The following is a 27546-nucleotide window of genomic DNA, read 5'->3' on the forward strand; positions in this document are numbered from 1 at the left end:
CCACCCGCCTCAGTGCTTATTATGAGGCCAGAATAACAGATGCTGCCCTTGGCCATTGAGAAGGCTAACCCTTTACTTTTGGTTTTATTGATTGTGTATGATTCAACTTTTTATCTATGATTTTATATTATTGCATGTTTTTGTAGATTGTTGGGACTTCACTGGCCTGGAACAAACGGCTGGACTGGGGGGAATGAATAGCTGTGCCGTATGTCCGTCCGTCCGTCCGTCCGATGTTTGTTAACGCGATATCTGAGGAACGCCTTGACGGAATTTAATCAAACTTGCCTCAAACATCGACTTGGACTCAAGGATGAACTGATTAGATTTTGGTGGTTAAAGGTCAAAGGTCAAGGTCACTGTGACCTCTCAAACGCCATTTTCCAGCTTGTTAACGCGATATCTCACGAATGCCTTGACAGAATTTCATCAAATTTGTCTCACAAAATAAAGAGAGTCCCGCACACTGTCCAAACTTGCAAAAATAAATTTAATATTGTAACGTTTCGGTCTCAGACCTTTTTCAAAATCAAATTTGTCTCAAACATCGACTTGGACTCAAGGATGAACTGATTACATTTTTGTGGTCAAAGGTCAAGGTCACTGTGACCTCACGAATGCCATTCCCAAGTTCGTTAAAGCGATATCTCAAGAACGGCTTGATGGAATTTCTGCCAATTTGGCTCAAACGTCGACTTGGGCGCAAGGATGAAAGGATTACATTTTTGGTGATCAAAGGTCAAGGTCACTGTGACCTCTCCAACGCCATTCTCAAGCTTGTTAACGCCATATCTCAGGAATGCCTTGATGGAATTTCATCAAATTTGCCTCAAACATTAACTTGGCCTCAAGGATGAACTGATTACATTTTGGTGGTCAAACTTCAAGGTCCTGTGACCTCACGAACGCCATTCCCAAGTTAGCAATATCTCAAGAACGGCTTGATAGAATTTCTTCTGATTTGGCTCAAACATCGACTTGGACACAAGGATGAACTGATTCCATTTTGGTTATCAAAGGTCAAGGTCACTGTGACCTCTCGAATGCCATTTTCAAGCTTGTTAACGCGATATCTCAGGAATGTATTGATGGAATTTCTTCGAATTTGCCTCAAGCGTCCACTTGGACTCAAGGATGAACTGATTACATTTTGGTGGTCAAAGTTCAAAGTCACTGTGACCTCACTCACCCAATTTCCAAGCTCTGTAATGCAACATCACAGGAGCGCCTTGACGGAATTTCTTCCAATTTGACTCAAATGGCGATTTGGACTCGAGAATGAACTAATGGCGGAGGCATAAGTCTGCGTTGCGGTCGTTCTAGTTAATTTTATATTTTTTATATTTTTCATTTGCAAGTTAAACTGTCAGCTGCGCTCTGTTATTGAAGCTTTGGCTAAAAATCTATTGTGTGTTAAAAGCTTGTGTTACGTTTTCATTAGCATTAATATATTGCAGTAATTTATTTTCAATGTCCGCTATCAAGAGCAATTTGGTTAATAAAATCGCTGGGCTGGGCGCAGTGTTTGTGGTGTGGGAAATGTGTTAAAAGCTTGTATTACGTTTTCATTAGCGTTAATACACTAAGGTGTGACCATAATTAATTTCAATGTCCGCTCTCAAGAGCAATTCAGTTGGTTCATGAAATCGCTGGGCTGCGTGCAGTGCAGTGTTTGTGGTGTGGGAGATTCGAGCTGTCAAAAGAAGACAAAATACTTGCTCCTGGCCAATCCCGGCGCTTGACTGTGCGTAGGCGGGCACACAGGGCGTGGTTTTAGCGTAACCTATGTGGGATTCGAAATAACACCGCTATGCCGGTTACTCACGGTTAAGTCAGAAAGAATAAAACCGAAACTTCCCGTTACGAATTTCAAAATAAAAGTATACCATTGCAACCGTTTTGTATGTGTGATCCGAAATACCCCAAGTACCAAAGAGAAAATAAAGAACACATTTGCATAGAAACTGCAAATGTGTTCTGTTTTAAATTATAATGTTAAATGTTGTGGCTTCGAAAAGTCAATTTTAACCCGTAGTGAGTCATGCAGTAATACATTGGCACTTTTATTTTTAAACTAAAATGATGTCTAGCTTCCTTCTGGTTAGTGTAGTAGTGTGGTCACATCAGTTTGCTGGTTATTTGTGTTGTGGGTTCAAGACACCGTCTTATAACTTGAAAGACGTGAGTTTGCTGGGCGCACAGTCGGGTAGTGTATTTTGAGCTGTGATTCCAGTCGTGTAATGTATTTCAGTGAGTTTTTCAGTCGTGATAAAAAGTCTTAATGAACCAGTCGTGTAGTGTAAACTCCCAGTCTTTTCATAATCACAGTTAAGATTTCGAAGTCTGCTAGTGTATTTCCTACATAAGACAGTCCTTACACAATGTTTTATCCACCTTATTTCTAGCTGCCATGATGCCTTGCTTCTTCCGGTGTAACCCCCCCCCCCCCCCCAAAATGTCATTTTGCACCGCAGTTACACCTAATGGTCACATGATGGCACTATTGGAAGGCATTGATAAGATTATGCAACATTTCTAAAACCCAGCAGGGACACTCTTGTGTTCAGGTGAATAGTTTAGTGTGTGAAAGTTCGAGGTGTACGCGCCATGTTCATGCATACCGAGTGCATGTTTGTCATGAACCGCTCACAGGTGGACTGAGCGTGATGTAATGTGGTGCGATTTATGGAAGAACAATGGGCATAATTTACGTATACTGTTTCTAATCTCATCTGATATCCCCACTCTGTGTGTGTGTGTGTGTGTGTGTGTGTGTGTGTGTGTGTGAGAGAGAGAGAGAGAGAGAGAGACCAGCTGTCAGCCTGGTTAAGCCTCAGACCTGCTGTTCTCTCTCCTGCTGTTTCTTTCCTCTCCTTCAGTCTGTCGGCCATATTCCATCCATCCATCCATCCATCCATCTTCAACGGCTTATCGGGTCATGGAGGTAGCCATTCCAGCCAGGGCCGTAACCAGGGTCCCGAAATAGGGGAGGTCCAGCAAGGGGAGGCGGAAAAAAAATTGAGGGTTTTTTCCCCCTTTTTTAGCCATATTTAGAGTAATATATCATTTTAAATCAACATTAGGATTATACTGTTGTGATGTCATTATTCAGTATATTCTCTTTCATGTCACCACCTGCTCAGCTCTCCTGTCAACATAATTGTAACTAACAAACACAAACTGTTTTAGCCAAATTCATATCAAAATGACACCTACAAACACAGGTACACAACCCAAGCCGTACACAACACACAAAGTCATCATCGATAATAAAAAAAACATACAGAGGGACATTTATTTATTCCTGATAGGAACGATTGAAAAATAAAATAAAATATATTATGTTGTTTTTAACTTTACACCACCTCTTTTTGTTACTTATTGGGTCATGAAACTGAAACCATGCATATAGCCACCTGCATACCTGACTTCGGGAGCTTGGCAATTGGCATCATGCATGATTAGCCAGTAGCATCCCAACGTGTCACACAGGTAACATTACTTAAGAGACAGACTAGACACTTACTTTCTTGGTTGTTGCTAAAAAATCTGTCAGTGTCACTCACTGTCTGTCGTTCACTCGCTCACTGTCTCGCAGCTCGCTCACCTTCAATTATCTCGCCAGGCAGACAGACAGTCATCACTCACCACCATGCTGCTGCTCTCTCGGAATCAAGTTACCGCGGACGCGGCGTCAGATGACTTCCTGCCTGACCTGCCTTTCGTTTCAAAATAAAAGCGATCCCGTGTTTTTCATGCTTTTCCATGCAGATTGTTTTATAATTTTTTTTCTTTTTTTTCCTCTGAAATATTAGGGGAGGTCCGGACCTCCCCGTCCTCATAGCTAGTTACGGCCATGATTCCAGCAGGGGACCCCAAACTTCCCTTTCCCTGGCCACATTAACCAGCTCTGACTGGGGGCATTCCCATGCCAGTGTGGAGATATAATCTCTCCACCTATCCCTCGGTCTGCCCCGTGGTCTCATCCCACGTGGACGTGCCTGGAACACCTCCCTAGGGAGGCCACCAGGTGGCATCCTTACCAGATGCCCGAACAACCTCAACTGGCACCTTTCTACGTGAAGGAGCAGAGGCTCTACTTTGAGTCCCTCACAGATGACTGAGCTTCTCACTTTATCCCTAAAGGAGATGCCAGCCACCCTCCTGAGAAAACCCATCTCAGCCGCTTGTATCCGTGATCTTGTTCTTTCGGCCATGACCCATCCTTCATGAACGATAGGTGAGGGTAAGAGTGAAGATCAACTGGTACATAGAGAGCTTTGCCTTCTAGGCCAGCTCTTTTCGTCATAATGGTGCGGTAAAGCTCCCGCTGCTCTGATTCTCCGGCCCATCTCCCGCTCCATCGTCCCCTCACTCGAGAACAAGACCCCGAGATACTTGAACTCCTTCAGTTGGGGTAAGGACTCATTTCCTACCTGGAGTAGACAATCCACCAGTTTCCTGCTGAGAACCATGGCCTCAGATGCTGATGCTCATCCCAGCCGCTTCACACTCGGCTGCGAACCGATCCAGTGAGTGCTGAAGGTCCCAGACCGATGATGCTATCAGGACCACATTGTCCGCGAAAGCAGCGATGCAATCCTCGGCGCAGCGAACTGCAACCCCTCCCCCCAAGACTACACCTTAAAATCCTGTCCACAAATACATTTGGGAATATAGAAAAATCATCTTGAGCTTGGTGAGTCCCTGCCTGTGCCAATGCTCAATGCCCATGTGCAGAGCAAGTGGCAACTGTAGGTTGTAGATTAGCTAGACCAGAGGATTCCACATTCTGAGATAAAGCATGGAAACAGCTCCATGGAAAAAGCTTCCTTCACTATTATTCATATTACTGAAATAACAAAAATAAATCACTCCCACTCACTGAGCCTCCCCTGAAACTGTTTTGAGCCCCCTGGGGAGGCCCACCTCCCACTTTGGAAACATCTGAGCTGGACCTTTTGATTGTTATAGTGTTCAGGCTAAGATTGGATTAGAGTAGGCCAGGAAGGACATGGCAGACTAGGCTGTAGATTAGTTAGATCCCTTGTGTGCTAGTTAGTTCCGGGTTAATGGTTAGAGTAGCCAGATTGTCTGAGCTGCTGCTCATTTGGCCTGCCCACTCTGCTGCCAGTTCATACCCTGTCTATTCTGTCTGTTCTGCTGTCTCTCCTCCTCCCCCCCCCACCTGCTCTCTTCCTACCTTTCTCCCTCTCCACCTTCTCCCTTCCCCGCTCTCTCCTCTCCCCCTTTCTCCCCTTCCCTCTGTCTCTCTCGAACATACGATTGTTCAACCATGTTATTATTATTATTATTACTGTTATTGTTATTGCTGTGTCAGCTTGATTTAGCTAGACATATTCTCTGTGAAGCCCTCTGAGACATGCTTGTGAATTAGGGCTATACACAAATAAACTTGACTTGTTCAGGAGAAAAAAACATTTTCCTTCCTACAGTAGGATAGTGGAAGGCACGTTGGTGCAGTGTCGCCTCACAGCAAGAAGGTCCTGGGTTTGATTCCCGCCTGGGACGCTGTTGGCACTGGGGGTCTCCCCATGCCTTCGGGGCCTGGTGCCCAGGTGGGCTATCTCATCGAAAGGGCCTTTCTGTGCCGTGCCTCCCGCCCCACCTGCTCCCCTCCAGAGCCAGGATGGGAGGAAGGCGGATTTCACTGCACCATAGTGTGTGTGTGTGTGTGTGTGTGTGTGTGTGTGTGTGTGTGTGTGTGTGTGTGTGTGTGTGTGTGTGTGTGTGTGTGTGTGTGTGTGTGTGTGTAGGTATTCCCTGATGAGAAAGAATATAATTGGAGCTGACTGACTCAGCTACTTAAAGCCAGACAGTCAGCACTACTTACTGCTGTGTGTGTGTCTCTCTCTCTCTCTCTCTCTCTCTCTCTCTCTCTCTCTCACCCACCCTCTCTCTCTCTCTCACCCTCTCTCTCTCTCTCTCTCTCACACACACACACACACACACACACACACACACACAGTCTGCCACAGAAGCTGAACACTCCTGAGTGCATTCTGGCGGATCGTTTCTTCTTTGCAGTTTAATTTAACAGTGGTTGACATAGAAAATATGACACAGCGTTCTAATAAAATGTTAAAGATGTTTCAACTCATTATATTATATTACATTACATCATTACATCATTACATTTATGTAATTTAACAGACATTTTATCCAAAGCGACTTACAATAGCACAGCGGTTTCCAAAGTGTGGGAGAGTAGGCTTCCCCTCAGAGAACATACAGACAGCTGCGCACCCCCAATTATTATTGCCATTATTGTTGTATGCTCCACTCGGGCATTACGACGAGTTCCAAAAATGTTGTAAACATCTTTATCCTATATTCTTTAAGATTTGAAAACATCTTGCTATCTATGCTCTTTTTTCAAATATCTTCTTTTAAACATTTTATCGACTCTGAAGGACTTTTAATCGTTTTATTTTATATTTTTTTATACGCTTCTCATTGTGTGCTTCAAGTAAAGAAAAAACAAGAAAAACTTACATTTCGACGCGAGCAGCGTCTTCTTCAGAGAGTGACTCTGAAGAAGTGCTGCAAATGACCTGTTTGTCTTGTATCGTGAAAATGCAATGACATGATAGTGTTGCATTATATCGAGACATAACTTTTGTGGGGAGAAATACATTGAAAACTACTCAGATATGACTTGAATGCAACTTGTAAAATCGCCTTTTCCACCGTTAAACGTTTTGGGTGATGTAAAAAGCACTCATTTTTTGGCATATTGCCACCCCACGTTATCGCCTGAATAATGCGTTGAAGGTTTTTCATGGAGTGGAGTATTGCTTTCTGAAATACAGTATATCTCCGATGTTGTGCTGAGGCTCTGATCTTCCAGTTCATAGCTCATCTGATCCAGAGTAGACAATTGTAGCTGTATCTGTTACAGCCCTATTTCCCCCCGAATCACATGCCGAAAATATGGACTTGTTAAGAGTGCGTCGGAATGCATCGGGAACTTCAAAGTGAGACATGTGCATTATGTAGTGGAGAAACGTGTTGGGCAGAGATCTCGTGGATGCATGTATGGAGAGCTGTGCACAATTTTGGGTGCCAATATGTTCCTTTCTGCGCTCTCTCTCTCTGCTTGTGTGCCTGCAGACTTTATATGTGCAGCACATCATGCCCCATCCCTCTCCACACCCCACCCTCGCCATGCCCGCTCAGCCAAAAACACAGACCTTTGCCTCATGTTTAGAAACAAGGATCCCTCATGTCTGGTAGGGTAACTCCGGGAAATACCTGGACCTGATTTACCGGGAATAGTCCAGACTTCATATGTGGAAATGGCTCACCCACAGTGAAATGAAGAGACTTGACTCAAGTCTCTTCATTTCACTGTGGGTGTGTGATACAGCTGTGATGAATCAGACCTTGACTGCTCTACAGTTCTTTAATTATTAATCTGTATCTGTCTCTCTCTCCCCAGGTGTGTTGTTGTTTTGCTCAATCCAAAGAAGAACAAACAGCATCACATCTTTAACAGCTGCAGGTACCAATAGCCAATCAGCTCTCACCTCTGTCCAGCCAATCAGCTCTCACCTTCTGTCCAGCCAATCAACTGAGACAATTAATTGACATCTACATCAGCTTTTACCTTAAAGACAGGATGAACCCAACGGAGCCCAAGTGGCGCGTGGGTCGGTGTCACGTTTCAGACTGAAAAACTAAATTTTTCTGAGATGACAGGTTGAAAGGCGGTCCATAGTAGCATCTCGATTATTTGATTTGACAATTCTGGGGACAGGACTTGGCTTTGGAAAATCCTGGCATGTTCCGCCCCCAAATCGAGTGGGATTCAGCGTGTCGTGGTGCTACGCGAGTAGGAGCCGCAGAGTACCAGGCAGCCAGCTGCTTCTTTGTGGAGCGGAGCGGACAATCCGATGCATGAGTGCTGTCTGCCCGCCTGGAATCTCCGAGCGGCGACCCCTTAGTTAACGTTATCCTGGAATGCGATTTTAACGAGCCAGTTACATTTCTTTGCATTCTTAGACATTACCGTAGAAATTCTGCCAGATTACAGACACTAGGCGCCATTTTCTCGTTCATTTGGAGGAGAAAATTCTCCTGAAATAAAGATTGATTGACAGCTGCCATGTTGTGATCGGTCGTGATATGATTGGTTGAAATGGGGTAGAAATTTGATAGTACTATGTGACGTCAGCAAACTGTAGATTACTGTTATGATTGAAATCTAAAAAAATGAACTTTTGATGTGAAAAAGTGTGAAAAACTAAAGAAAATTGATTTTTGTGATTTTCTTTGCATACATTAATAAATAGGTGCACTGAATACTCAGGTATTTGAACTAAAATGAAAAAGAATGTGGGGTTCAGCTCGACTTTAAAGCTCTAGTGTGTAACTTTACATAGAACTGAATGTCTGTTACATTCAAGCCAAACGAGTTCCCACAATGTAGATTAACCCTATCAGCTCCACGTAACTCTGTATTCCACAGTAGACGAGAGTTTAGAATCTGCTGTCTGTGGAGACATTCCCGTCCTGGCCCGGAGCATGCTCACCAGAGACTTCTGCCCGGCCCGCTAACTTCCTGTTAGCTCTCTGCTAACTTCTGGTTAGCCCCCTGCTAACTTCCTGTTAGCGCTCTGCTAACAGGAATGGGGATAAATAATTCAGTCGTGCAGCTCTTTTGGACTTTCCAAATGTTATCAGACCAAATGGATCAAATTCTGACAGTGAAATGAGTCATTTCACACTCAAAACTATTTATCCACTGTTTTACAGCCAAAACAGTCACGACCGTGCAGGCTACTACAGCAGCATGCTGCATTCACGTGCTCCTCGGATGGGTACCCTTTCCCGAGTTGGGAAGTGGCTTCCTCTGTTTTCATGAGCTTTTAAGTGGTAATGTGGAAACAAAATGGCCGCTACAAATAGGGATGTGCGCGACTAGACGTTTAATCGTTTAACCGCCTACTCATTTATTAACCGTTTAGTATTTTACTAGTCGGTTAAACGCTGCATCTTGTTCTTCATGCCTCTGCCTCGGCTTCTTTGTAAACAGGATGAGCAGCCAGGGGGAGAATTGCTCCTCCTCCCCGCACTCGCAAAACAATTACGTCTCGACTCGAGATCAGCCATTGCAAAATGACAGAGAAGATGCAACGAGCGTTCGAGGGGGCAGAATATGTGGCCATAACTTCAGATGGGTGGACGTCCATAACCACCGAGTCATACATGACTATAACATGTCATTATCTGGACGAAGGACAGCTGTGTGCTTCAGACGTGCGCCCTGGAGGAAAGACACACCACTGAAAACTTGGCTGTCCAGCTGCGAGGTGCGATGAGTGAGTGGGGACTGGATAACAAAGTCGTCGCCTGTGTGCATGATAATAAATAAAAACCAATAAACGGGGCAACTCCAATCGTGAACAATCTCAGCATGAGACGCCAGCTTTATTATTGTTCCGCTTCCAGCATAACCTAGCGTCAAGCGCCCCCACAACAACAACACACACTTCCGTTTCCTGTCTTCAACATAAGAGCCTACAGTGCATTGGCTGTCTAGAACGTAAACATAAATTATATAGCACCTTCATAAAAATAGCTTACCCAATCATGCAAGACACGCTGGAACTCCGTCCTACAACATTATTCATAATAAATGCCATGCATTGCATTGGCAAACGTATCAGAAATGTATTTCTCTTTAATTTGTTCACCTTTATTCAATCAGTTGTTGTTACATCAATATAATTTAAATTAACAGCTTGTACTGAATGTTTGGGCTAAAATAGCTCCTAAATACACAAAACATTTGTATTTTAAACTTTTAAACTTTTTATTTAATATGTATATTAAATTGCGAGTTTTCTTGCTTATAGACTAGTCGACTAGTCCCAAATAAAATTTGAGACTAGTCGGCGGGGAAATTAGTCGAAATTCCCATCCCTAGCTACAAAGAAGATGTGTGTTATTTAAGTGGTAATGTAGACACAAAATGGCCGCTACAAAGATGAGTTGTATGTAATTTAAGTGGTAATGTGGAAACAACATGGCTGCTACAAAGAAGATGTATGTTATTTAAGTGGTAATGTGGAAAACAACATGGCACAAAGAAGATGTGTTGTATGTTATTTAAGTGGTAATGTGGAAACAGCATGGCCGCTAAGAAGTTGTGTTGTATGTTGAAGCTGTTTCCAGCTTTGTGACAACAAAGAGCAAGGAATCGGAAGGGACCTCATTATTCCCTCACCACATGAATGCAGCGCACGTGCCTTCACTGCCAGAAGGGGGAGACAAAGGCTCTGCACTACAAAAGTTACACACTAAAGCTTTAAGTGATTAATGATAATAATAATAATAACAACAGTAACAATAATAATAATAATAACTATATAAGTAATAATAAATCATTATTGTAGTGTGATTCTCATTTCAAATGTCTTTATCTCTCTCCCCCTCCCTATCTCTCTGTCCTTCTCTCTATCTGTCTCTCTGCCTCTCTCCCTCCCCCTCTCTCTCTCTCTCTCTCCACACAGGAAAGCTATCACCACTTTAGCGTTTTCTCCAGATGGGAAATATGTGGTTACAGGAGAGGTGAGTGTGTCCGTTTACTGTCCAAATATTCATCATAGTTGCAATATTTCTAAGCGGTGCAACTGCTTCTATAAGTGACTTTGTAGGAGCACGAGATGTAGTCACCTGAAAAGTCACCTGGAAGGGGTTATCATCTAAGATGTGTGTGGGGGAGATCTGGTGAGTGATGTCACTGAACTGGAAGTGATGTCACGCAATTCACCTATCGCTAAGTCCCGCCCCGAACGCAGATGAGCAAATCATAGCGCGTGCAGCCCCACAATACACTCGGACAACTTGAGCCTAGAGCTCCATAGAGAAGCATAGAGAAGCAGAAGAAATCGGGATTCTCCTCTGGTTTTATGGTGTTTCATACAGTTATAAGTTGAAAAAAATTGTCAAACGATGTGCATGGGGGTAAATGCAACATTACGAGGTATCCTGGGATGCCAGGAAATGGATAATAATAAACTAGTAAATGTAGGTCCACTCACATCCACAATGCTACTGTTTTGGACGTTAAATCTGCAATCGTGGTGACAGGGAGATGAGTCTTCTTCCTCATTTGCCTTCCATGATCCAAAGGTATCATGAAATCATCATGGTATTCAGAAAGTCGGCAAAAGAAAATGCTGAGTTATGAGTTAACCCTCTACGCTCTCTCCCCCTCAGAACATTTAACCCTTCACTCTCCCCCTCCTCAGAGCATTTAACTTTTTAAGTTTAATTTCCTCAGAGTAGTCACATGCCTCCAGTGCGGGTCTGGGACGTGTCAGACAGGTTAACCCTTTACTCCCCCTCCTCAGAGCGGTCACATGGGACGTTAACCCTTTACTCTCCCCTCCTCAGAGTGGTCACATGCCTGCAGTGCGGGTCTGGGACGTGTCAGACAGGCAGCAGGTCTGTGAGCTGCAGGAACATAAGTACGGTGTCTCCTGCGTGGCATTCAGCCCCAATGCCAAATACATCGTCAGCGTGGGCTACCAGCACGATATGATGGTGCACGTCTGGAACTGGAAGGTACCCACCCACTCACTGCTTTACTTATCTATCTATGCTTTATTTGATAGGGACAGATACAATATAATGTAGACCAGCAGTTTTTAACTGTGAGGCACACCTCCCCTGGGGGGGCGCAAGAGAGCTTCAGGGGAGGCGTGACGCGATGGAAAGAAATCAGAGAAGAAAAGGGGGGGGGGAAACTCTGGTTAGCGAACTTCAGCTATGAAGCAAAATGTCGCTGAAACATTATTTAGTACCTACATTGAGAGAGGAGACAGCTTCTTGTGCGAGCAGAAAACGGAGGAAGTATGACCCTGATTCATTTGGATTTACATCGTTGGTCCCGACGACGCTCCCATGCCACAGTGTGTGCTCTGCAAAGAGGTGCTAGCAAACGACAGTATGTAAACTCCGGTGTCATATTGAGACCAAGCACCCAAATGTGATGACCAAGCCATGAGAGTTTTTCCATAGGAAGTTACAAGCATTGCTCTCACAGAAGAAAGTAGTTGAGCAGTGTTGGGAACGTTACTTTAAAAAAGTAATATATTACTCATTACTCATTACTCTTTTCAAAAGTAATATTATTGCTTTACTTATTACTCCCTGCCAAAAGTATTTGTTATATTACTCGTTATATTGCTTTTCTCATTTCTTTTACTCAGTCTTTATGTAGTCATAGAAGATAATATTCTGTGGGTCTTGGAAAATGTATGAAAATGATCAAAAACCCTGGCGACGGCTGGTGACTTTTCCTTTGAACCTCTGGCGGGGAATGAGTTAACTGAGCAGAGTTGTACCACAGACAGGGCCCAAAATTAACTTTTTGACTCACTGGCCAAGTGGCGGGTAGATGGGAAAAAAATCCACCCGCAGGCATATTTTTTCCTGGCCAAAATAAGATATCGCATTTTTCTCACATATACATAGGGTTGTCCCGAATACCGTATTTAGAGCGTCGATGCTTCAGAGAGATAAAATCGATCATAATCAAAGCTTCTACGGTCCAGGGAGGGTGTTACAGACAGGAACAAACAAACATGTAACGCTAGTTGTAGGCTACTCACTTTGAGTTGAAAGGACTCTCAGCACCGTCCGCTCCGTGGCTCATAGTAAACTTCCTTGCCGGCTTATAAACTCGTGACAAAAAGCTCCTCATCTGTCCTCATTTCTCAGTCTGATGTGCGGATATTATTTGCCACGAAATGTGAATTATAGGTGGGCTCAGCAGGATAATGTTAGTTAGCTGAGCTTGTCAATGAGAGCTATGTATCTGTGACTGCTGCTACTTACCGAACATTATACACAACGTAAACGACTTGAATTCACTTGTATGAATGTTTGTAAAGATAGTCATACTGGGTTGAAAATTAGGAAAGAAGTGTACGAAGTTTCATGTTTATAAGACAGCCTTTTTCAGTTCCTCAACTCACGTCTGTGTGCTCTGCCTGCTGCTGGGTGCGTTCATTTGTGCTCACGGCGCTCAGAGTTGATCCCTATGTTAAACAATGTTAGCCCGAAGGACCCCGCCCAGCCAGAAAACTAGAGAGACTGTCTCATGAAGCACTCATGTTAGCTGGCTGCGCCCCAAAACACAAAGTTTTAATTTTACATGATGACTATTTTGGCCTGCTTCCTTTTTTACTTATGTTCATATCAATCAAAAGACTTTGACGATAGATGGCAGTCATGAGTGCAACAACGGTCTGTAGATAAGAAAAAATATGCACATCCACCGGATTCCTAAAAAAACTGGTGCTGGATCACAAAACACTCAAACTAAAGAAAAGAAGTCCGCACACAGTATAATGCCATAATTTTATATCATCTGTCCATCGATTTGACAGGCTGTCTGCCAATATGGCTCCAATATGACTGAGGTCATGCTGACCTAGTTTCTGAGAATTCACTCAACTCTCCCCTTTTTGGTGATAGATTTTCATTTAGACAGGGAAGCCATATTGAAGTTTTTAATGCCCTTATACAAATGTGCACTAGGAAGTCTAAGGGTGAGGATGATCTTCATCGATATCTCCTGCATCTTAGTGCATATATAATTGCCTTCTTATTTGCTCACATATATAACTTAACATTTACCTCCGCTAGAAGTTTAACACTGCCTTCAAATCTAGTTTGGTGGGACTCCGGCCCCTTGCTTTGTGTGTTGTGTTCTGTTTGTAAGGAGCTGGCACCATGGGGATTCATGTCGTACTGTATGAGCTGGCGCCTTCGGCCCAACACAAAATGTGACTGACAGACACCGCCCGCCTGTCCGCCTAGACAATTTTATTATAGGATGTCAACTTGATTATCTACCATAGCTCAAGTGTGTTTGTGTGTGTGTGTGTGTGTGTGTGCGTGCCTGCTTGCCTGCCTGCCTGTGTGCGTGTGTGTGTGTGTGTGTGTGTGTGTGTGAGTAGAAGAACGTGGTGGTAGCAGCCAATAAGGTGTCCAGTAAGGTGACGGCCGTCTCCTTCTCTGACGACAGCAGCTACTTCGTTACCGCCGGCAACCGACACATCAAGTTCTGGTATCTGGACCACACCAAGACCTCCAAGGTACCCCCACACACATGCACGCGCGCGCGCACACACACACACACTTGTTTGCTTGTTGTACATCGTATCCGATTATGACCATCTGATCTATTTGTGACTCGAGATCGGGACTCATAGCCTGGTTAAAACCATCTGGATCCGCAAACTCACATTCTGTTTCGTTTCGTGGTTCTGACTGGACTCCAACAAAGATGATGGGATTTCAAGCAAGACGACCCAACTTCAACTCACTTCCTGTCATTTTGTCACGTGGGTTTTGCCCAAGGCTTTCCACGGACACGGCCACTTGAGGTTTTCGGCAGGTCTGAGTCTAGTGGAGTCAAAGGGAAAAGTTGACGTGATCTCAGATTATGACAGATTCCTTCGCCCCCATATTAATTAAAGTAAATATTCGTCCCATTTTCCGAAGCCACATATCTTCTGAATATTCACACTGGAAAACACTGGAAAAAGCAAAAATGTGGCACAAGGAAGCTCAGCAGGCCAAAAGTGAATCAGAAAAGAGAAAAAATTAGCTTCTTGGATACTTATAGACAGATTTTAATTATGAAACAGCCTGACGAAGACCAGAGAGGTTGAAACGCGTTGCGTTTTGTGCCCCTGTCTATTCTTGAAGATGTACATTGTTTGTTTATCTATTGCAGTAGATGTATGTACTTTACTTTGTAATTAAAGTCTGTCTATAAGTATCCAAGAAGCTCCTTTTTTCTCTTTTCTGAATATTCTGACACTAAAATGGCATTTTTCAGACAGACAGATCAGGAGAAAATTGAACTTGTTCAAAACCTGTCTCTGTCTCAGCAACACACTCTCGTGAGATTTGGCAACAGGAACTCATGTTAGCAGGGAGCGAAAGCTACATGTGAAGTTTGTTAATTTAGTAGCTAAATCTGTGGTTGGAAAAATATTTTTTTTAATGAAATATCTTAGTTTCACTATATTGAGCTAGCAAGGGGCAGCTTTGTGTTTATATGTGTGGTTTGTGTGGAGTTTGAGAATTCACAATCTCTATTTCAAGTTAGCTTGCTAGGTCAGCACTAACCCCGCGTCACCAGGCACAGTCCTCTCACAACACTTCAGGGGAGAGGTGACCACGTGACCATTTAGGAGACTTGCTGCTACCATTTGTTAGAATTGGCGTAGCCTGCGGTGACCCATCTATAGTAATAATATCTATGACTCTGAGCTGTGCACAGTCATTTCAGTGGGTGGAAGTATCCAGTCCTTGAGCCAATCAGCATTTGATTCAGTTAAATCCAAATCCACTCGGAAGAATGATGAAATAACGTCTTATCCGCTGAGAAACTCTGCTGTTGCATACTCCTGTTCTTGTTTAATTGTTGTTATTGAGTCTATTTCTGCAATAACTACACTGTTTAAACGTGACGAATGTTGACGTTACTGCTCAAGCCGGAGAGCCATGGAGGCAGCCATTACTCTTTTGCCAGTGGCATTCCTGATTTGGTGGTTATGATGTCAACTATGAGGTACGTCCCTGATTGGCTATTGAACTCTAATTTCTGAAAACGCCCGCCCAGGGCTGGAGGCCAGACGGAAATACAGAACGAAAAACATTGTGAGTTCACGTGACCGGATGGTTTACCAGGCTAGGGAACTCAGGTAGCAGGAGAAGATACCTGTCCAGAGATGGTTTTTAATGTGGCATGGGGGGCGCGCTTCTCCCAACGCCACTGACTTAGTTGCAGAGGAGATGATTCCAATGGCAAGGAGGACCCTAGAACAGTGGTTCTCAAAGTGGTGTCCGGGGACCCCCAGGGGTCCTCTTGAGGGGGTTCCAGGGGTTCCCCAGCATAAAGGGGAATAATTTATTATGCCTCCGCCGGTGATAGCCGAGCGGGAGGGATTATGGTTTCGGGCTTTCCGTACATAGGTACGTACGATGTTAACGTTATATCTCAGGAATGCCTTGACGGAATTTCATCAAATTTGGCTCAAACGTCCACTTGAATTCAAGGATGAACTGATTACATTTTGGTGGTCAAAGTTCAAGGTCACTGTGACCTCACGAACGCCATTTTCTAGCTCGTTAACATGATATCTCAGGAATGCCTTAGCCCTGTTCCGAATCCGTCCATATGACAGAAATAGTGGACTATTTAGTGTGTCACCATTTTTTTATAGTGTCTGTCCGAATTCTCAACTGTTAATTTGATTCACTATTTAGTCCACTATAAAATACCCACAATGCACAGCAATTTCTAGTGAACAGTGAATGTATCATACATTTTCACCGGTATACCACAATGCAATGCGGCTGTCTTTATCAAAGGAGAAGAAGAAAGTTTTTAAGCAAGATGGCGGGAGCAGGAGAATTATATTCAAGATTCAAGATTTTTATTGTCACTCCGTAGTACAAGTACGCACGTGTGAAATTCTTATGCTGTAGGTTCCGTTACAGACAAGGTGCAGTTTTAAATAAGTGCAAAATCACAGCAAACACAATCACAGCAGCAACAATAGGGCAATATATTTAACTAGTAAGGCAGTTGTGGCAACACTAGAATATGAAGAGTAATAAATAGGTAGTAAGGTATTCAATATTATATAGAATGATATGGAATGTATATTAAAAAAAAGAAAGTGTCCAGGTGTGGAGGGAGGTGTGCAAATGTCAATAATCCGGGTTTATTGAGGGTTTACTTGTTGAGTCTTGTGGCCTGCGGAAAGAAACTGTCCCGCAAGCGGTTTGTGTGTGCTTTCGGGACCCTGTATCTTCTCCCTGAGGGCAACAGGGAGAACAGGCTGTTATGCGGGTGGTTCGTGTCCTTGATGATCTTCTGGGACCTCCAGAGGCACCGCTGATTGTACAGTTCCTGCAGTTTTGGCAGCTCACATCCTGTCACGTGCTGCCAGCCAAGGGCTACCAGTGCTAATTTTGTTTGTTTTGTAAGTAATAGCTGCCTTTTCTGTATTTAACACATTAGTAGCCTAGCGTGAGTATGTTTTTGTAAAGCCCAGTAAGTGCCATTACGTGATACTGGGCGCGGATTGCTTCCGTCACATGAATACTTGACGCAATACTTGTGACGCAATAATCTTCAGAAAAAATAATCTGTGTAGTGTCCGAAACTCGTTTGATCCCTCCACATATAGTTCACTATGATAAAAACGACATGGGGAATAGTGAATCAGTGAACCATTCCGAACACAGCTCTTGACTGAATTTTGTCACATTTGGTTCAAACGTCCACTTGGACTCAAGGATGAAGTGATTAGATTTTGGTGGTCAAAGTTCAAGCTCACTGTGACCTCACAAACGCCATTTTCTAGCTCGTTAACACGATATCTCAGGAACGCCTTGATGAAATCTTGTCACATTTGGATCAAACATCCACTTGGACTCATGGATGAACTGATTACATTTTGGTGGTCAAAGGTCCTGGTCACTGTGACCTCACAAACGCCATTTTCAAGCTTGTTAACGCGATATCTCAGTAACGCCTTGACGGAATTTCTTCACATTTGGCTCAAACGTAAGTCTGGACAGACATGGATGTCGACTTCTCACTTGTTGGCGGAGGCATAGGTATATCTGCGGTGCAGTCATACTAGTTACTATTTGAATCCAGTCTGGGTTTGACTGAGTCCCCCTCCAACCCCCCCCCCCCCCCCCACCAATCTCTCTCTCTCTCTCAGGTGAGTTCCACAGTGCCTCTCCTGGGGCGTTCAGCTCTTCTGGGCGAGCTGAGGAATAACTTCTTCAGTGACGTGGCATGTGGGCGGGGCCGACACGTCTCCTCCACCTTCACCATCACCTCATCCGGCCTGCTGTGTGAGTTCAACGCCCGCCGCCTGCTCGACAAGTGGGTGGAGCTACGGGTGAGTGACCCCGCTCTGCTGGGCGTGACAGACGCCACAGAGTTACAGGCCGAACACACCATACACCGAAGCCACACTAAAGGACGAAAGAGAGTGCTTCTGGTGTGAATGGCAAGGCTCCTGCTCGAAGCTTCCATGAAGCGCTGCTTCTGAGATGCCTATGGTGTGAACCAGGGCTTACCCTTAAACCTCCCTCCAGTCAGTTTACCTACTGTACCTGTGTAATGGTTGGTGTTCTGTTTCAAACATTCTAACACCTGCTGTATAGTCGCACATCATCTGATTCTGCACCAAAGATCTTACATTTATAAGAACCGAAGGCCAATAGCTTGTTCCACTGCAATATCATGGCTTCAGCGCTGTTGTCAAAAAAGCACAACAGCTTCGTCTCTTGCCTTCAATACTATTTGTCTGCACTACAGTATTCCCTCCGTAACGTTATCTTAGCTGCAAGATGCACTATTGCTTTATTATTAACAAACAGCCAACAGATTTCAAAGCTGATGGTCTTATTGGAAAGGGCATGACTCAAAATGGTTAACAAGCAAAAGTTTTGGTCACTCAGTGGCGTTTTGAGCCTGGCGAACGTGGTTACTGTAGCAGGCATCGGGCTTAGCTAACATAACTAACTGCTAGCTAGCTAGCTAGCTAGGTAACATGCTAGCTCATCCTCAATCAGAATCTAATTGACATGACGTATCACTATATCACTATAAGCCAGGTCACATGATTCAGCAGCAACACATGACATATCTTAAAAATTACAAAATACACTGGAGGGGGCTTTAACAGGTTTCCACAAACACTAAAGGATGTCAAACATAGGAAACGATGCAAAACAATTTAAATTGTAAAGAGGAAGAGAGAGCAGCCATTTGAGCCTCCAGGCGATCAGCAGGGTCTAAACAGAAACTGGTTTCTTGCTAATATTTTATAAATGCATATTCAGTGGTTTGGATCAGCTTCATGGACGAGGAATAGTGATTATTATTATTAATAATAATAATAATAATAATAATAATAATAATACTATTATTATTATTATTATTATGTAAAAACTGTTATCTTAAATTAGTATATTATATTGAAAAAGTCACTAGTGGAGTTTTCTGTCAGTTGTTCTCTCTAATCTGCGTCCGCTCTGTTCCCTCTCCCCTCCTGCACAGAGAGTCGACTCGCTCACAGTAAGTTGGTTAGATCAAACTCTCCACTCGCATCTCATCAGGCTTTCAGTCAGTCCAGCAGTGAGCCTTTCAACTGTAAACTCAGCCCCCGTGTTACCTCTGGCTTGGTCAGACTTTCCTACAGACAAAATTGGTCTGTAGGTGGAAAGCCAGTGGGGTATGAATCCTAGTCGCTGCACTAGGGCCTCCTCTGGTCAGCCGGGGCACCTCTTCGGGGGAGGGGAGCTGGGGGGAATAGCGCAATCCTCCCACGCGCCATGTCCTGCCGGTGAAATTCATCGCTGTCAGGTGAAAAGAAGCGGCTGGCAACTGCACATGTATCGGAGGAAGCATGTGCTAGTCTACCACTCTCCCCAGATCAGCCAAGGAGGTGGAGCAACGACCGAGACAGCAGGGGGAAGACAAGTATGAATGGGGCAAAAATGGGGGGTGAATCCACTGGCTGACCTGACTGACTCAGCAGCTGTCTCTCACTCCATTGGCTGGTTTCACAGCTGTCATTCATGACCAAACTTCACCGTATTGGCTGAGTGACTTTAGACCCAGTAACACAGCCTTCATTGTCTGGCTGATTCTCTCCCACACTCACACTGTCATGTGACTGCAATGTTTTGGAAGGGCGGGGGGGAAGGGGGTCGATGAGAAGGGAACAGCCTCCATCTGAACCTGAGATCCACCATTCATAGCTTTCTAAGGAGAGAGAGAGAGACAGAGAGAGAGAGACACTGGGTATGTTTACATGCACACTAATATTCTGAAAATGACAATATTGTGAATTTACTGTGACATGTGAAATGTAAACAGCATAATATTCAGTAGAAAGAACAAAGGAAGTCCAAGGCAACTCTTCAAGAATATTTTTAAAAAGCCTTTATTAAAATATGGCTTCCACCGACATGTTTCGGCCAAACTGGCCTTTCTCAAGGTGATTTGATGCAAAACAAATCACAACAATCTAATTTCTTTAGTTTTTCACACTTTTTCACATCAAAAGTTTGTTTTTCAAGATTTCATTGATAACAGTAATTTACAGTTTGCTGACGTCACCTAGTACTATCAGATTTCTACCCCATTTCAACCAATCATTTCACGACATGCAGCTGTCAATCAAATCTTCATTTCAGGATGATTTTCTCTTCCAAATGAAGGGGAAAATGGCGCCTAGTGCCTGTCATCTGGCAGAGTTTCTAGCCCATAAACTAACTACTAACTTGAGCAATTATGCAAACTAAATCAAACGGTAATGTCTAAGAATGCAAAGAAATGTAACTGGCTCATTAATACACGCATTCCAGGAATATTATTTACATTTATAACGATAATGGTGCACGCCTCCGAGCCTGACAGCCTCCCTGGCTGTCAGGGGTCGTCTCTCGGAGATTCCATGCGGGCGGGCACCACCTATGGATCGGATTGTCCGCTCGCTCAGCAACGAAGCAGCTGGCTCCCTGGTACTCTGCGGATCCCACTCGCGTAGCATGACAACAGGCTGAATCCCACTCGATTTGGGGGTGGAACACGCCAGGATTGGCCAATGCCAAAGCCAGTCCTCAGAATTGTCAAATCAAATAATCGACACGTATATGGTCCGCCTCTCAATTCGTTTTCAGTGTCCGACGCTCGCGCTGGTGCATTCCGTTCCGGTTCACTTCGACTTTAAAGGGCCATATTCCCGATAGTATAACTAGAATGTAAATGCCTTTCTCTCCTCTGTGCGTGCATTAGAAAGTCTGTTTCACCCCTCACTGCTATTAAGTTTAGTATTACAATGGCAGTCTATGGGACAGCTGCCTACACCCGTTCAGTCACCCACCCGTGTACTCACCACGTGATGTAATGAAATAATAATCCAAAGTTACAGGAAACGGTCATTTTCAAAGTAAATCCACAGCGAGAACTAACAAAGAGCGTTCCCTGTCTAACCAAAGTTACTTCCTCATTTGCCTGCGTGGTGAGTACGCGCAGTGGGATGTGTTCAAGGCTGCCACTAACAGTCTAGACAAATATACTGATGCAGTCACATCCTACATCAGTTTTTGTGAGGATACCGGCATTCCAACACGGCCCACACTGAAATACAACAAGAGCTGGTTCACTGTTGAACTCAAGAATCTCAGACTGGAGAAAGAGGAGGTGTTCAAAAGTGGAGACAAACAGTGGTTTAAAGAGAACAAATACAGGTTTGATAAAGCAATACAAGCAATACATCTGTATTCACAACGCCTCTATCAGCAGGTCTCGGACAATGACTCAGAGAAAGAGATGAGAGAGATCACGGGCTAGAGATCAAGTTCTACTCTACAACGCAGCCCTGACCCCATCATCCCCTGCGACACCTCCCATGTGCTAAACCACCAACCTCTCAAATCCTCCCCCTAGTACCCCCCACCAGCCCCCCCGACTCCAGCCCACCTCATTGCCCATCTCCCCTCCCCTGGCACCGCTCTGCAGTCAGGAGAGAGATGTCAACAGGCTTTTCAAAGGACAGAAGTCACTGAAGCCAGCTGGACCTGACTCTGTCTCACCCTCTGCGCTGACCAGCTGGCCCCAGGGTTCACCTCATCCTCTTCAACACATCATTGGGAACATGCCACGTTCCAGCCTGCTTCAAGTCCTCAACTATAATCCCCATCCGCAAAAAATCCATCTTGGACCCACCCCTTGACCCGCTGCAGTTCCCCTACAGAGCCAACAGGTCTGTAGATGATGCCATAAACATGGCCTTCCACTACATTCTTGCACACCTGTACACCACAGGTACCTATGCTAGGGTCCTGTTTGTGGAGCTTAGCTCGACCTTTGACACGATCATCCCGGGCCTGCTGCACGAGAAGCTCTCCCAGCTGGGCGTGCCTGAGTCCATCTGCAGATGGTCCACAGACTTCCTAACGAACAGTAAGCAGCACAGAAGACTGGGGAAGCATGTCACTAACTCCTGGACCATCAGCACCGGAGCTTCCCAGGGTGGTGTACTCTCTCCATACTTGTTCTCCCTGTACACAAACAGCTGCACCTCCAGCCACCAGTCTGTCAAGCTCCTGAAATTCACAGATGACACCACCCCCATAGGGCTCATCTCTAATGAGACAAGTCTGCGTACAGACAGGAGATTGACTACCTGACGACCTGGTGCAGTCAAAACAACCTGGAGCTCAATGCCCAAAAGACAGTGGAGATGGTTGTGGACTACAGAAAAATCACTCTGGGTGACTCCCCAGTCAACACTGTGGAGTCCTTTCGCTTCCTGGGCTCAACAATCAGCCGGGACCTGAAATGGGAGTTGAACATCAAAGCTCTCACCAAGAAGGCACAACAGATGATGTACTTTCTTCGGCGGCTAAAGAAGTTCAAGGTACCAAAGCCAGCATTGGCACTTTTCTACTCCTCCACTGTCGAGTCCATCTTCACCTCCTCCATCACCGTCTGGTATATGCTGCTGCTGCCCGCAAGGACATCTCTACACTGCAACGCATCATCCACAGAGCTAAAAAGGTGATCGGGTGTAGCCTGCCATCCATCCAGGACCTACACACTGCCAGGATGCTAAAGCGGTCTCAGAAAATTATGGCCGACCGCACACATCCAGGACATAAACTCTTCAGGGTCCTCCCCCATAGCAGAAGACTGATTTCTTGCAGTACCAGGACTTCACGTCACAGGGAAAGCAGCAATCCAATTCTGCATTGACGACCCCCCCCCCCCATTGTCATCATTATCCCACTTATACTTAAGGACTTTTTTTTTACATGGACTCTTTACTTTGCGCTATATAATTTATAATTTGAAGATTGTCTATTGTATGCTTCATTTTGGCTTTTGTGTTTGCTATTTCTGTGATTGCTGCGCTGCATAATGCACAAAGACAAATTCCTCATTTGTAACAGGTTTACTCGCTATGGCTAAAACTATCTTGAATCTTGAAGTTAGTTAATGTTAGCAAAACGCTAGCTAGCTAAAGTATAGCTACATCAAGTTAACTCCTTGTAAAGAAGCTCAAATGAAGGAGATGGCAGGGAACAGCACAAGTGTTAAGTGCGTGTCATAGTCATATGATACGGATATAACGTTAATGTAAGAACATGTTAAGTGCCCATCATATGATACTGATATAACATTAATGTAAGAACATGTTAAGTGCCCATCATATGATACTGATATAATGTTAATGTAAGAACATGTTAAGTGCCCATCATATGATACTGATATAACATTAATGTAAGAACATGTTAAGTGCCCATCATATGATACTGATATAACATTAATGTAAGAACATGTTAAGTGCCCATCATATGATACTGATATAACATTAATGTAAGAACATGTTAAGTGCCCATCATGTCAAGTCAAGTCAAGTCAAATTTTATTTATATAGCACCTTTCATACACAAGGCAATTCAAGGTGCTTTACAAAAAAATAATCGAAAAAACAAGCAGCAAAGCAATGCACATATAAAAAACACATAAAAAACACAGCCGACAGTTTTAGTTAAAATATATACTCAAATTAACAAACATGAAACATTATTTCTGTTTTAAATAAGTTACAAGGCATTCTTCAGTATTATTATTACATGTACAGTCCATTTGTTGGAAATGTACAGGAATCTTTTTTTTTAATTACAGGCCGAGAGAGGCAGTAGTTTAGTAGCAGTTAAAAGCAAGAGTAAACATAAAGGTCTTTAGCTTGGATTTAAAAATAGGCAGAGTAGGGGCAGATCTAATGTGTTCAGGGAGTTTGTTCCAGTTATGAGAGGCATAGTGGGAGAACGCGGCTTCACCATGTTTTGATTTGGTCCTCGGGACAATTAGTAGACCAGTGCCTGAAGATCTCAGGGATCTGGATGGTTCATAGTGTAGAAGCATTTCAGAGATGTAGTGTGGGCCTGACCCGTTGAGAGATTTGTAAACTATTAGCAGAATTTTAAAGTCTATTCTAAGATTTACTGGCAGCCAATGCAGGGATTTGAGAACTGGTGTAATGTGTTCAGCTTTCTTGGTTCTTGTTAGAACTCTAGCAGCCGCATTCTGAATGAGCTGTAGTTGTATCATGTGATACTGATATAACATTAATGTAAGAACATGTTAAGTGCCCATCATGTGATACTGATATAACATTAATGTAAGAACATGTTAAGTGCCCATCATGTGATACTGATATAACATTAATGTAAGAACATGTTAAGTGCCCATCATATGATACCAGTAGCGGAGCGTACGCCGGGGCAGAGGGTGCGGCCGCCACGGGCCCACTCGTCAGGGGGGCCCATCAAATTTTTTTTTTTTTTTTTTTTTTTTTTTTTTTTTTTTTTTTTTGCAGGCCAGGCCACCTGGCTGGCAACCTGTGTTTTTATTTTTCTTCTTCAGAACAAGCTTGTCTGTAAAGTGGCTTCACTGTAGTCTTTCTTGGACATAATATTACTTGGCTCAGTGAGTGACAAATTGTGTTTTCGGATATAGGGGCTATCAGCTATTTTACAGTTGTGACTTAAAATGACTTTATTTAATAAAGTCAGTGGTGTGAGTCTGGGAGGAATTCAATCAATAGACAATAACATTGGTGTGTTTAAAATGAGATATTCCACTAAATATGGCTAAAACCGATTCAAACATGCAAAAAAGGCACATTTTTCTTCGCAGCCTGGCAGGCCCGGTTCTACGGGGGTGCAAAAGCATGCATTGCACCCTTATTTGTCTGCATGCTCAGTTGAAAAGTAAAAAAATGTATAAATGCTACAGCTGCACACTTACTGTTTAAACTTGAATTATAGTTGTTGTTTTTCTTTGTTCTTTGATGTGATTTTATGGCTTTTTGGCACCTATATGTAACCTTTTAAGGTTGAGATAATTGTATTATCATTATATGGTCCAAATATTTCAGTAAAGCACTTGAAACACTTGAAATATTCTTGCTTGGGTGGTATCATTCTACTTGAAATGATGGTCAAATGCATTATTTTTAGTAAAATAACATGTCAAATTTTTCGGCCGGCCGGCCTTTGGCCGGCCACCCGAGTGGGCCCGGCCTTTGGCCGGGCATCTGCACCCCTTCCTATCTAGGATGCACCCCTAGTCATCTTGTTCTGGAACCGGCCCTGCGGCCTGGCCTGGCCTTCAAAAAAAAAAAAAAAAAAAAAAAATTTGATGGGGCCCCCCTAAGAGCTTCGCCCCCTCTGGGCTGATAGGGTCGCTCCGCCCCTGTATGATACTGATATAACATTAATGTAAGAACATGTTAAGTGCCCATCATATGATACTGATATAACGTTAATGTAAGAACATGTTAAGTGCCCATCATATGATACTGATATAACGTTAATGTAAGAACATGTTAAGTGCCCATCATATGATACTGATATAACATTAATGTAAGAACATGTTAAGTGCCCATCATATGATACTGATATAACATTAATGTAAGAACATGTTAAGTGCCCATCATATGATACTGATATAACATTAATGTAAGAACATGTTAAGTGCCCATCATATGATACTGATATAACATTAATGTAAGAACATGTTAAGTGCCCATCATATGATACTGATATAACATTAATGTAAGAACATGTTAAGTGCCCATCATATGATACTGATATAACATTAATGTAAGAACATGTTAAGTGCCCATCATATGATACTGATATAACATTAATGTAAGAACATGTTAAGTGCCCATCATATTATACTGATATAACATTAATGTAAGAACATGTTAAGTGCCCATCATATGATACTGATATAACATTAATGTAAGAACATGTTAAGTGCCCATCATATGATACTGATATAACATTAATGTAAGAACATGTTAAGTGCCCATCATATGATACTGATATAACATTAATGTAAGAACATGTTAAGTGCCCATCATATGATACTGATATAACATTAATGTAAGAACATGTTAAGTGCCCATCATATGATACTGATATAACATTAATGTAAGAACATGTTAAGTGCCCATCATATTATACTGATATAACATTAATGTAAGAACATGTTAAGTGCCCATCATATGATACTGATATAACATTAATGTAAGAACATGTTAAGTGCCCATCATATGATACTGATATAACATTAATGTAAGAACATGTTAAGTGCCCATCATATGATACTGATATAACATTAATGTAAGAACATGTTAAGTGCCCATCATATGATACTGATATAACATTAATGTAAGAACATGTTAAGTGCCCATCATATGATACTGATATACGGTAATTAATGTTAATGTAAGACCATGGGGACCATAAATTACCTTTAGTTCATCCACAACCCGTTTCAGCTGTGAGCGGAAGTTTCTGCTGCCACCATCATACAGATTTCCTTGTTTCCTCTCTCCTCACATGGTTTCCTTGTTTCCTCTCTCCTCACATGGTTTCCTCAGTGAGAGGGACTAAGCAATGAAAAGATGCAAGTGAGGGAAACGTGGATCCAATTAAGAGAAATGGGATCAACCTCTAGGTTCTGCCGGGTACCAAGGTTGATTAACTGTTATAGAGAACCAAAGTCAAGCCATCTTCCAGGTCCGGCATCTGCACCAAGGGAATTCATCAGCCATTCATTTTTCCATAACCATTTTGTAAAATGCTTATAAAGATAGGTTTACTTGGTCAAACCAAGCGATTCAGTTATGAATCAGGAACATAGAACATTTGAACACTTTAAGATTCTTTTTTTTAAGTTTTTTTCTGACTGTCTCTCTAGGCGTCTCAGGCCACCTGTCTCTGTGTGACAGAGGAGGTTATTTTCTGTGGTTGTTCTGACGGGACTGTGCGTGCCTTCAGCCCGGGCAGCCTCCACTTCCTGTGCACCCTGCCCCGCCCACACTGCCTGGGTGCCGACCCCGCCGGGCTGCTGGATGCCAGGTAACACACACACACACACACACACACACACACACACACACACACACACACACACACACTCACACACAAGCTATTACTAAGAAATACTAGAAATGACTCATTGAATCATTGATGATCAATCATCATTGAAATGACTCAATTCAATGACTGAAAACTCATTTCTAGGGTGGAGACCAAACTCTCGAGATACGTGAAAGCCATGTTCTGATCTATTAGATTCTGGTCTAATTGCACAGCATTGGACACTGCACTTTCGCGGATCCCCAGCAGTGGACTCCCCAAGGTTGAAGTCGATTGGATGAACGATTCTTGAGATAAACCGCTTTTTGTGTTGTCAGTAGGTGGCGCGATGACTATGCGCGTGTCCGAATTACACGATATTCGGCACTCCACTCCTAGTTACCATCCGCGCACTCCCCAAGTTTGAAGTTGATCGGACAGATGGTTCTCGAGATAAACCACTTTTTGTGTTGCCAGTAGGTGGCGCTATGACTATGCACCATGGTGGGAATT

General features: G+C 43.4%; 1 protein-coding gene across 1 annotated transcript in view; it reads left to right on the forward strand.

Annotated features, from left to right (window-relative positions):
* LOC310773171 (mitogen-activated protein kinase-binding protein 1-like) overlaps nucleotides 1-27546 on the forward strand; it is a gene marked incomplete at both ends in the record, with an annotated part of 145494 nt that overhangs the window by 26051 nt on the left and 91897 nt on the right. Inside the window, 6 exons of the mRNA XM_083633081.1 lie at nucleotides 7463-7525; nucleotides 10539-10596; nucleotides 11425-11595; nucleotides 13998-14135; nucleotides 17793-17999; nucleotides 26873-27033. Of these exons, the coding sequence (XP_083489207.1) occupies nucleotides 7463-7525; nucleotides 10539-10596; nucleotides 11425-11595; nucleotides 13998-14135; nucleotides 17793-17999; nucleotides 26873-27033 (798 nt within the window). The remainder of the gene's footprint in view (nucleotides 1-7462; nucleotides 7526-10538; nucleotides 10597-11424; nucleotides 11596-13997; nucleotides 14136-17792; nucleotides 18000-26872; nucleotides 27034-27546) is intronic.

Source organism: Poromitra crassiceps, assembly GCF_964638095.1.
Source record: "Poromitra crassiceps genome assembly, chromosome: 3".
Classification (NCBI taxonomy): domain Eukaryota; kingdom Metazoa; phylum Chordata; class Actinopteri; order Beryciformes; family Melamphaidae; genus Poromitra; species Poromitra crassiceps.